Source organism: Sebastes umbrosus, chromosome 18 (genome assembly GCF_015220745.1).
Source record: "Sebastes umbrosus isolate fSebUmb1 chromosome 18, fSebUmb1.pri, whole genome shotgun sequence".
NCBI lineage: Eukaryota > Metazoa > Chordata > Actinopteri > Perciformes > Sebastidae > Sebastes > Sebastes umbrosus.
This window is the reverse complement of record NC_051286.1, coordinates 232,501-245,000: the sequence shown is the minus strand read 5'-3', so window position 1 is coordinate 245,000 and position 12,500 is coordinate 232,501. Positions and strand designations below refer to the sequence as shown.

Below are 12,500 nucleotides of genomic sequence, written 5' to 3'. Positions count from 1 at the left end.
TCCTGCTAAAAACCCAGAACGTCAGACGGACGCCGGTCCGGTGCGGCTCCGCGTTCACGCTCTGTATTCAGTCTGAAAATCAAGATCAAGCGAGCTGTTGCCCTTCAGCTCCACGGGCCTCAGTATCAGATGGCGAAGGGCGTGACAAAGTGCCGAAATGTGTCGGCCTGAACGCTGTTATTGGCTGCTGAGGGTTACAGAACCACACGAGGTCCAAAAGCTCCACGCTGAAGATCAGAAACGTCCCGAACACAACAACATGAGAAACTACAAACAGCAGCGTCTCTACAGATCCCGATCCCACCACACCGTACCGGGTCATGACCGATGATCCAGAAGGATTATTATCATTATTACTATTATCTATAGACCTTTCTGCATATTACAGCTGCAACTTGATTATCATCCATTTGATCCTGTTTCCAACCACATTCATTCTAATGTGTTCAACAAAATAAAGCAGAGTAAACTTTGACTTCTTTGAGTCAACTTTTAACAGAAACTGGAGGCGTGTAAGAAATACTGAAGAAATCGAATAATGCAATATATGTTTCATGATACTGTATTGATTCTCCATTTTTAATGATATTTTACCAGCTAAAGATGAACTCAGTCAATATTTGATTTCATCGGCAGAGAGACGAGTTCTGATGCTGGATGTTACAGAAAGTGATAACTGTAGATCAAACTGTTGTGACTGGATGAAATCAGAAGTGAGATTGTGTTCAGGCGGTTCTGTCTTTATTCTGGGACAGTTTTACTACAATTAGATTAAAAACTCGTAATATAAGTCCTCAGTCACAGCATCACCACACATCCAGCTGGAATCTCAGAATCATGATGTGACACCAACCAACCAACACACTGTGACCATAAACTCTGATGTTGTGGCTTTTCTCCTGCAGGTAGTCAGCGTGCACAGTTTAACATCATTAATGAGCTTTAAAGGCTCCACTGACCTCTTTCAGTCCGGTAGAACCGATCCTCCGCGGTCCTCCGTGGATCCACCGGTTGGGGGTCCTCCCCCAGAAACATTGTAGTTTCAGAGACTTTGTTTCTGGAGACTTTTAAAACAACGAAAATAACAAAATAATAAGTTCACTGCAACAGCATTTATGTTAAACTTCTAATTTTACCTTCAAATGTCAGGAAAGAAAACTGAATAATTGGCCCCTCTGGTGTAAACTTTGAGTGTGAATATTGATATTATTTACTGTATTGTTATGGTTGTTGTTATATATACCTTGTCCTAATTGTTTGTTATCACTGTGATGTAGTCATATTATTTCTTTACATTAATCTTGTCTCTAGGCTTCAGATAAACCCAGTGGGGTTGTTGCCTCTCTCTGCACTGTATATTATTCATTTATTTATGTTGTAATGTTGTATAGTCTTAAATTGTGCAAATAAAAAAAATAATAATAATCTAGCATAAACTAATATTCATCAGTTTTAAGTCACTGTTTGACCCTGCTGTCCCTTTGTTAGGATTAAACAAGCTGCACAGCGCAGAGACAGGTTTAAAAAAGTCCATTTGACTTATCAGACATATCACATTCAGACTCTGAGCTCAGTCCATCCGCCGGTCCACCGGGAGAACGGTCGGTATCCAGAGGTCCAGTCCAGCTCTGATGGAGGGATTTAACGTAATGTTGACGCACCGGTTGTTTTTGCGCGGTGTTCTGGTGTTCCGGTGTTCCGGTACATCCGGCACTGAGTTTAACTGTTTAACTGTCACATTATAACAAACAGCAGGCTTCATTCCTCCTGATGAAACACAACAAGCACCAGACCAGAACCAGTCAGACCAGGACCCAGTGCACCAGAACCACCAGAACCACATCAGGCTCCACTTCCTGGTCCCTGTGACCTCCTGTGACCTCTGACCTCCTGTGACCTCCAGTGACCTCCTGTGTTTCTCCACAGCGCCTCTCTGGTTTGTTTCTGCTCCAACACCTGATGTCTGCTTTCTACTCTCTCACGTTTTTACTCCAGAATTACTCACCATTTCTGGAAGCATAACTCTAAATATATATATATATATATATATTTAGAGTTATATATATATATTCTCAGATCTCTACACATTAATCCAAAAACACACACAGGAAAGACAAAACTCCAACAACAACGTTAAGTTTTCTCTAAACGGTATTTTTATGTTCAAATGTCAAAAACACTCCGTCATAAGAATATATGATATAAGTGCTCCATATGAAACACTACGAACAGAAAACACTGATATGAATTCATTATCAGTGTTACTCCTGTCAAATAAAATAAGTTATATATTTATATATTATATATAATTATAAATATTATATAATTAAATATAAATAACACCAATTAAAAATATTTTGGTGATATAATTATATATATATATATAAAATTATATGATTATATATATATCATTTTATATATATATATAATTATAATTAGATAAAAATAACAAAAAATATTTTTAAATCTGTTTTTAGAGTTCTGTGATCTAGATTTGTTGCGTACTACTCGGAACATTGTGTGTAAAATAATGTCGTTCTCTGGTGATAAACCATGTAATAAAAACGTAATGACCTCAAACAGATCTTCAGTGTTTCTCTAGCTCAGGTTCTTAGTACTTTTCAGCCATCATAGTGTGTATATACTGTATATATATATACAGTATATATATATGTATATATATACAGTATATACCAACACCAATATATTTGTGATAAGCTAAAATCAGCCGATAATATTGATCCTGTCAGCGTATTGATGAGGCTCGGATGAGCAACCGGATCATTTCAGTTTCAGGAGCTCGTAATACTGATAATAATAAAACACTTTATTATGTTAAATAAACTTCTAAAGTGAATAACGGCAGTCATCAGATAAACAAAGTCAAACAGTGGAACTCCTCCAGAACCAGAACTGATAACATGTAATATTATATATTAATTATATATTTATACCTCTTCAATCAAAAGAAGAGACGTGTTAAAAACATAGAGGATTTATTAAAAGAAGACATGCTGCTACAGAAGCTGATAGAAACAGCTGCTGTCACACCACCCACACTGGAACACTATTCATATTAATATTAATATTAATATTATTATTAATATTAATAATAATAATAATGTTCACTGAGGGTCACAGCGTCTCCTACTGTTGATCTCCACAGGAATACAAAACCACATCACATGCTCACTCAGGGAACAGGCGCTCTTTATTATTATTATTAATAATAACAATATTATTAATAATATTAATAATAATATTATTAATAATAATAATAATATAATAATAAAGCTCTTGAGGGCTCTGTGCTGTTTCCACATATTAAAATCCCGTCTCCAGTCAGTCCGGTGAGCTCTGGTTGGATGATGTTGCAGAGGTTGTGGGTTTGATTCCCACACAAACAATCAAACTGACGTCAGCCTGAAGCGTCTGCTGGAAGCCGAACCGGCCGACGGAGCCGAGCCGTCTGCTTCTGAATGTTTCCAGAAACAACAAGAACTAAACTCAGAAAGGTTGTTTGATCAGGAGAACCAGAACCTGGTGATATTCTGACTCCACACACAGCCGAGGCACGGAGACGTGTTTCATGACGTTTCATGTTTGTTTGGCTTTTGGAGGAAAAATATATATATTTATTTGTCAATTCAAAATGTAACGCTATTTTTTTTATGCAGCAAAACTGTAGAATGTCGTCATCATGTGCAGCCGGGACGGTTTGGATTGAACTGATTAGCATCTCTGTTGTCAGCTGGTAAGTCTACAGTAACACAATTCATGTTCAAATCATAAAGTCTGATGGACCGGCAGCGAGCCGACGCAGAGCTTCAAATGAAGGAAGGAGGTTAAACACGCTTTAACGTTTCACAGGAAGTCGTCGGCCCGTCTGTCCGCTGCTCTCAGAACAGCAACAGGAAGGACTTCAGGTGTCAAACACACCGGAGCTCACGGGGTTAACTTTATTCAGCTTTATCACAGACTAACGCTTCAACACCAACCACCTCTTCATCACAGTCTAACACATCTGAGACTCTTCACCTCCTCTAGTTGAACTGATCCAGCATCATATAAGAATAATATTAATAGAACAAGAGAAGTAAATATATAAACAGAGTCTCAGATCAGTTAGACTCTGATGAAGACTCAGTTAGTCAGTAATAAAGCTGAGTGCTTTATATCGGTGTGATTCAGTTGGTTATGTCGTCTAACTTGTGTTAAAAGATCAAACCAGAACATGTTGCAGTGAGTTCAGGACCAGACGGAGGAGAGAAACGTGGAGTCAGCACTTTGGAAACCAATGAAAAGGCCATAAAACAAGAAGAAGAAGAAGAAGAAGAAGAAGAAGAAGAAGAAGAAGAAGACCTGCTACAACTCCAAGCTGCTCTTTGTTCTTTATAAACGTATTCTTCTCATTCACAACGATAGTTTACAATCAATGAATCAAAAACACAAAAACCACAAAACAGAATCTTATTAAAAAACAGAAACATTCAATAAGATAGATTGTGAATCAGAGAAGTCTGTACTGCAGACGGACGGTTCAGCTGCTACATCAGTCCACGTCTCTGCAGCAGGTAGTCTGTCCTCGCCGTCGGGTCAAACTGCACTCTGGATGTTTGTCTTTAAATCCAAACCTTTCATTTGTGCGTCTTCGTGAACTTTCGCTTCTGTAACTGAAGCTCCTTTTGTATCGTCAGAAAAACAAAGGTTTGTCCTCCAGATGTGTTGGACGGACTCCTCGTCAGTCAGTCGGTGTGGAACGTGGAACACGGAGAAAGACAGAGCAGCCTTGTGCTTCTTCTGAACGCTCATCAAACCATTTCTAAAGTTATCAACACTCACAATAGAAAGATGAAGATGAGGAGCTGGTTAGTTTTGTGCCAGAGTCTCATTATAAGATCATCAGAAACATGTCGAACCATTCTGCTTTCTGAGCTGCTCCGAGGGAAAGCTTTGTTTTAACACCTCCCTCCTCCAGCGGCTCAACACCTGGAAGACTAGATTTACTTTGTCAGAAGCTGCTCTCGAACACAGCGGCTGCATAGCTGGTCGTAGAAACACAAAGTTAAAGAGGATGAAGACGTTCAGCTGGCTACAAAACACACTTCTGTTCTGTGAAACAGTCAAAGAATAGAGATGAAACAATCAAAACAGACTCCTGAAACCCTCCTGATGCTGGCTGACACCACCAGTAAGATCCTCCTGATGCTGGTCGACACCACCAGTAAGATCCTCCTGATGCTGGTCGACACCACCAGTAAGATCCTCCTGATGCTGGCTGACACCACCAGTAAGATCCTCCTGATGCTGGCTGACACCACCAGTAAGATCCTCCTGATGCTGGTTGACACCACCAGTAAGATCCTCCTGATGCTGGCTGACACCACCAGTAAGATCCTCCTGATGCTGGCTGACACCACCAGTAAGATCCTCCTGATGCTGGTCGACACCACCAGTAAGATCCTCCTGATGCTGGTCGACACCACCAGTAAGATCCTCCTGATGCTGGCTGACACCACCAGTAAGATCCTCCTGATGCTGGCTGACACCACCAGTAAGATCCTCCTGATGCTGGTTGACACCACCAGTAAGATCCTCCTGATGCTGGCTGGACACCACCAGTAAGATCCTCCTGATGCTGGTTGACACCACCAGTAAGATCCTCCTGATGCTGGTTGACACCACCAGTAAGATCCTCCTGATGCTGGCTGACACCACCAGTAAGATCCTCCTGATGCTGGCTGACACCACCAGTAAGATCCTCCTGATGCTGGAGTCAGATTCTCTGTGCTCAATTACATAAAGTGAAGTTCAGCTGAACCAGGTACTGAACAGATAAATATACATACGGAGAGCGTCCACCATTCCTCACCAACGCTCCGGTAACTCTTGATCTTACAGCTCCGCAGACTTCATGGTAGTCAGGTGATAATCAACAAGTAACCCATTAGAGAGTTCTTTGGAGTACGGGTCCGGCTTGTAGAGCGCCGTGGTTCCACCTCAACACGGCTTCTCTTACTTAAAACAGACTCATATAGCTCTCAGTCTGAAGGCTTAAAACTCAACATCACAAACGGAGATGCATTTAGATCTTCATATATATGTATATAGACATATATCTATATCTATATACATATATATGTATATATATGTTTATATATACACACACATATATATACTGTATCTAATATCCGTATTTCGTGATATGAACTGAATGCTGTTTTATCTCCAGCGTTGATATGTGATATTCAACCATCATTTCACTGGTTCAGATCGTACCGGTCGTGAAGTGATGTGACGTGATGCGACGTGACGTCACGTCCGATACGATCTGAACCAGTGAAATGATGGTTGTCAGTACTGACGGTACTGACGGGCTCTTATAGGTCACTTGGTACAGAAGCTTCCTGACTCGTATTCGTCTCCTGTTAAGATCTAAAATCTGAATTACTGATTGAGAAACTGTATTAATACAGTTACAGTTATATTTTAGGTTGTCGAACACAAAGCAGAGCAGATTTGCGCCGTCCTTTAAATCTAAATCACAAGTTTGGATTCTTTTTTTGTCATTTTGTGGCCAAAACATTGATCGTCCAGCTCGCTGAGCGTCCTGACGGCGTGCTCAGCGTGTTACATCCATCCCTCCACATTAATCTGTCTTGAATGAGGCCTTTGTTGCTCAGCGTTCACTCAGCCAACAACGTCGGCCTTCGCTCCTCGTCCCTCCGTCTGAGAGGACAAACCGGCTTTATATTCCAGCTGTTGGTGGGACAGCTGTGCAGGCAGCAGCCAGCTTAGTTTACTGTGTGAACACGCGGGTTGGTTGGTTGGTTGGTTGGTTGGATGGTTGGTTGGTTGGTTGGTTGGTTGGTTGGTTGGTTGGTTGGTTGGTTGGGTGGTTGGGTGGTTGGCTGGTTGGTTGGTCGGTCGTTCGGTTGGCTGGTTGGTTGGTTGGTTGGTTGGTTGGTTGGTTGGTTGGATGGATGGATGGTTGGTTGGTTGGTTGGTTGGATGGTTGGTTGGTTGGGTGGTTGGCTGGGTGGTTGGATGGTTGGGTGGTTGGGTGGTTGGTTGGTTGGTTGGTTGGGTGGGTGGGTGGTTGGCTGGCTGGTTGGTGGGTGGTTAGGTTGGCTGGCTGGCTGGTTGGTTGGTTGGCTGGTTGGTTGGTTGGTTGGTTGGTTGGTTGGATGGATGGTTGGTTGGTTGGTTGGTTGGCTGGCTGGTTGGTTGGTTGGTTGGTTGGTTGGTTGGTTGGTTGGCTGGTTGGGTGGTTGGCTGGTTGGATGGTTGGTTGGTTGGTTGGTTGGTCAACACATACGAAGCTCCACCAGCCTTCTGCTGACTTAGTTGGGAACTACTAGTGATGCCGTTGTCAGGATATTGCTGTTCTGATGTAATGGAGCTGTAGTGTGGTTGATGCCGGATCATTCATGTATCTCATTAATATTAAAGTCTCAACTCGTATTTTCAAACAAAAATGAACACAATTTTGTGTACCAGATTTTGTGTCTCTCGATTTTGTCCGTTTCAAACAACAGAAGTGTTTCTCTCTCAGTCACACAATAAATAATATAATCACCTTGTTGAATAAATCATGATTCAGAACATCAGGAAACACTTTCTGTCTTTCTCTTTATGTGACGTCACGCGGCTCCGAGGGAAGCTGAGCTGTGGTTCTGTGTTCAGAGATGTGTCAACAGAGGGCAGAAGAAGAGGAGGAAGAGGAGGATGAGGAGGAAGAGGATGAGAGGGGGGAGGAAGGAGGTTTGCCGCAGTGCTCTAATGATCGCTCACTGATCTCCTGCAGTGACTCCTCTCTCTACATCCCTCCTTTCCACCTCTCCTCTCCTCTCTACTGACTCTCTCATTTCTCTGCTCATTGAACGTCCTCTCTCTTTATTCTCTGCTCGTCCACTCGGATCAATGCGATCCAGTCGACTTGGTGGTCTTAGTTAAGCTGCTGTTGAAAAGTCACAGAGGAACTAAAACATTCCTTCGGTTCTCTTCCTGCTGCAGGAGATGAGAATAAAGAGTGATAACAACACCTCCACCTGTCCGTCTCCCTGCAGCCTCCAGGCCTCTAGGAACAGTCCCTGCCACGTCTTCCGAGACACAACCATTAAAAACGGACTACATCCTCAGTAGTGAAATTGTGCTTTATGATAACTGATCATCTGACATGATAACTGATCATCTGACATGATAACTGATCATCTGACATGATAACTGATCATCTGACATGATAACTGATCATCTGACATGATAACTGATCATTTGACATGATAACTGATCATCTGACATGATAACTGATCATCTGACATGATAACTGATCATCTGACATGATAACTGATCATCTGACATGATAACTGATCATCTGACATGATAATGATCATTGACATGATAACTGATCATCGACATGATAACTGATCATCTGGACATGATAACCTGATCATCTGACATGATAACTGATTCATTCTCTGACATGATACTGATCATTTGACATGAATAACTGATCATCTGACATGATAACTGATCATCTGACATGATAACTGAACATTTGACATGATAACTGATCATCTGACATGATAACTGATCATTTGACATGATAACTGATCATCTGACATGATAACAGGCAGAAAACACCAATAAAGTGAAGTACTTATAGTCGTGTTCAGTGCAGAGAGAAGCTCACATCTGTTAGTCGTGACGCTGTTTAACATCTGGATCTGAGGTCAGGACACGACCGCTCCGCTGTTTCTTATTGATTTAAAATGTTGTAAATCTACAAACACATTGATTGATTGATCACTTCTTCTGAGCTCATCCTCCGTCAGAGGATGAGAGAAGGAGCAGCTACACCCAGGTGAGTGATGATGATGATGATGATGATGATGATGATGATGATGATGATGATGATGATGATGATGATGATGATGAGGAGGAGTCACTGCTACTGAACAGGTAAACAGCGTCCACCGTGAACTATTAAACCACTTGAACAAGTTCTTCCTGTTCCAGCTCTGAAGGGCTCGTAACATGTTTTAGTGTGTTGATGATCCAGCTGTGTCCTCCAGCTGCAGACGTTGGCGGCAGGTTGAGACTCTTCAGGATCAGGAGGGCTGAGAAGGCTGGACGGATGTGGGATGACTGGGAGGGGATCAGATGCGGATCTGGTAGCCGTCGCTGAGAGTGCTGAGCTCCGGAGGTTTCCTCTCCACCGAGGCCGGCCTGACAGACAGACAGACAGACAGACAGACAGACAGACAGACAGACAGACAGACAGACAGACAGATAAACGGTCAGATCAGTCAGTGCATGCTGGAGAAATCCTCCTTCTGGTTAACATTTGTTCCTCGGGGCGTCCCGGTAGCTCACCGGGTAGAGCGGGTACCTTTAACACCATTTAGTCTGAGTCCTCACCGCAGTGACCCGGTTACAGTCCGGACATCTGCTGACTATCATCCCCCCCAGCCTCTCCTGTCTGTCTCTCTAGCCTCTCCTGTCTGTCTCTCCAGCCTCTCCTGTCTGTCTCTCTAGCCTCTCCTGTCTGTCTCTCCAGCCTCTCCTGTCTGTCTCTCTAGCCTCTCCTGTCTGTCTCTCCAGCCTCTCCTGTCTGTCTCTCCAGCCTCTCCTGTCTCTCTAGTCTCTCCTGTCTGTCTCTCCAGTCTGTCTCTCTAGCCTCTCCTGTCTGTCTCTCCAGTCTGTCTCTCTAGCCTCTCCTGACTGTCTCTCCAGTCTGTCTCTCTAGCCTCTCCTGTCTGTCTCTCCAGTCTGTCTCTCTAGCCTCTCCTGTCTGTCTCTCTAGTCTCTCCTGTCTGTCTCTCCAGCCTCTCCTGTCTGTCTCTCCAGTCTGTCTCTCTAGCCTCTCCTGTCTGTCTCTCTAGTCTCTCCAGTCTGTCTCTCCAGCCTCTCCTGTCTGTCTCTCCAGTCTGTCTCTCTAGCCTCTCCTGTCTGTCTCTCTAGTCTCTCCAGTCTGTCTCTCTAGCCTCTCCTGTCTGTCTCTCTAGTCTCTCCTGTCTGTCTCTCCAGCCTCTCCTGTCTGTCTCTCCAGTCTGTCTCTCTAGCCTCTCCTGTCTGTCTCTCTAGTCTCTCCTGTCTGTCTCTCTAGTCTCTCCTGTCTGTCTCTCTAGTCTCTCCTGTCTGTCTCTCTAGTCTCTCCTGTCTGTCTCTCTAGTCTCTCCTGTCTGTCTCTCTCAACATCAAATTAAGCAGAAATGTCCCCCCAAGTTCTTTGTTCTTTTATTATATAAACTATGAACTCTCTTAACACTGTGAGGGCTGCTGTTCTGTCTGTCAGAGGTTCTAAAGCCAGAGAGATGATCCTGGTATCATAGTAAACTAGAGAACCTGATGAGTCCATCGGTACCAACCAGGTCAGACTAGCTGGTCGGGAAGAACACTAAATAACGCTCCAACGTTACCTTGACCTCTGACCTCCAGATATGAGAATGAAATCTGACAAACTGCATAATATGCAGTTGAAAGAAGGTAATAATATATACTATATATATATATATATACAATATATCTTATCGCAATACTCAGATTATTGCAAGATGTTTAAAATCACAGTAAGATGGTATCGTCGGGGCTCGGATGATTCCCCCCCCCACTAAACCTCAACTGTCTCTAAACTAACCGGCCATCGATGCGTCTCATGACTGCTGCTTCTAACAGTTCATCATCAATTCATCTGCAAGTCTTTTCTCTCGTGATCAATTAATCGATTGGTTGATAATAAAATATCAGAAACTAGTGAAGGATGTCTTAAAGCTCAGATTCAAACTGAATAAAGAGATATTCAGTTTAGGATCATATACCACAGAAAACAAATGTTCACCTTTCAGAAGCTGAGGAGCTGGTTCTGCATGTCTGATTAGAAACTGACTTCAATGACTTCAATGACTGATAAGAGATGATCAGTATTGCTGTTAATATTGATCAGCCTCTCTACTGATCAATAGAGTATTGGTTCCAGCTGTACTGAGAACATCTGTAATATGACGTGTTGACAGATGTTCAGTAACGTCACATTTCTGCAGCTTTGAAAGTGAAAGAGAGCAGGAAGACTCAGCTCTCTCAGCTCTCACTAAGAGCTTTTAAAAGACATCACATTTAATCCTCACAGCTCTTTCTCTTCTTCTTCTCCCTCTCTTTCATGGCATCTCCTCCTCCTCCTCTTCCTCCTCTCTTCTTCTCCCTCTCTTCTGCATCGTCTCTTATTTTCAGTTCTCTCTCTCTCTGACACATCAAGGAGAACCGACAGACTCTTTATTCCTCCTCTTCTCTATTTTCATTTAGTCTTTACTTCCTGTCCTCTACCAGGCCTCGTCTTCTTCTCCTCTTCCTCTCATCTTTTCCTTCTCTTCTTCTCCTCTACTCCTGTCATCTCCTCTATTTCTCCCTCTCTTCTTTCCCTAACTCTTCTCTTTATCCTCTCATTGACATCTTGCAGTCCATCCCTCCTATTCCTTCCTTCAATCTTTTATAGAGTGATCATCTCTGGTTCCTCCACTAACAGGAAGTGATCATCTCTGGTTCCTCCACTAACAGGAAGTGATCATCTCTCTGGTTCCCTCCACTAACAGGAAGTGATCATCTCTCTGGTTCCCTCCACTAACAGGAAGTGATCATCTCTGGTTCCTCCACTAACAGGAAGTGATCATCTCTCTGGTTCCTCCACTAACAGGAAGTGATCATCTCTCTGGTTCCCTCCACTAACAGGAAGTGATCATCTCTCTGGTTCCCTCCACTAACAGGAAGTGATCATCTCTCTGGTTCCCTCCACTAACAGGAAGTGATCATCTCACTACTAGCTGAGTACTAAATGCTGACTCATTTCCAGGTTGTAGGACTCGTTCCTGCATCTCTCTATTCTCTACTCAGAGAGAAGCCAGATGTTCACAGAACAGTCCTTTTAAAATCTGTTTGAATGTTGTTAATGTTGTTATTTCCGTTGGTTCAGCTGTGTGTTGTGTGTGTCGCTGTGTACGGTGCTGCTGAAACGTCGGGATGCTGCTGCTGAAATAACCCGGTTCTGTAGCGGCGTCGGTGCCGTCGGCTGTTTAACCCTGCAGCAGACTGTTACCCCGTCTCTGCAGCAGACTGTTACCCCGTCTCTGCAGCAGACTGTTACCCCGTCTCTGCAGCAGAGTGTTACCCCGTCTCTGCAGCAGACTGTTACCCCGTCTCTGCAACTGACTGTTACCCCGTCTCTGCAACTGACTGTTACCCCGTCTCTGCAGCAGACTGTTACCCCGTCTCTGCAGCAGACTGTTACCCCGTCTCTGAAACTGACTGTTACCCCGTCTCTGCAGCAGACTGTTACCCCGTCTCTGCAGCAGAGTATTACCCCGTCTCTGCAGCAGACTGTTTACCCCGTCTCTGCAGCTGACTGTTACCCCGTCTCTGCAGCAGAGTATTACCCCCGTCTCTGCAGCAGACTGTTACCCCGTCTCTGCAGCAGACTGTTACCCCGTCTCTGCAGCAGAGTATTAACC

General features: G+C 43.5%; 1 protein-coding gene across 2 annotated transcripts in view; it reads right to left on the bottom strand.

Annotated features, from left to right (window-relative positions):
• Nucleotides 1–8,646: 8,646 nt before the first annotated feature.
• Nucleotides 8,647–12,500, bottom strand: part of vash2 (vasohibin 2) — a 44,771-nt gene continuing 40,917 nt past the window's right edge. For both annotated transcript variants that reach the window (XM_037750354.1, XM_037750355.1), the window contains exon 9: nt 8,647–9,228. In XM_037750354.1, the coding sequence (XP_037606282.1) occupies nt 9,159–9,228 (70 nt within the window). In that variant the 3' untranslated portion in view covers nt 8,647–9,158. The remainder of the gene's footprint in view (nt 9,229–12,500) is intronic.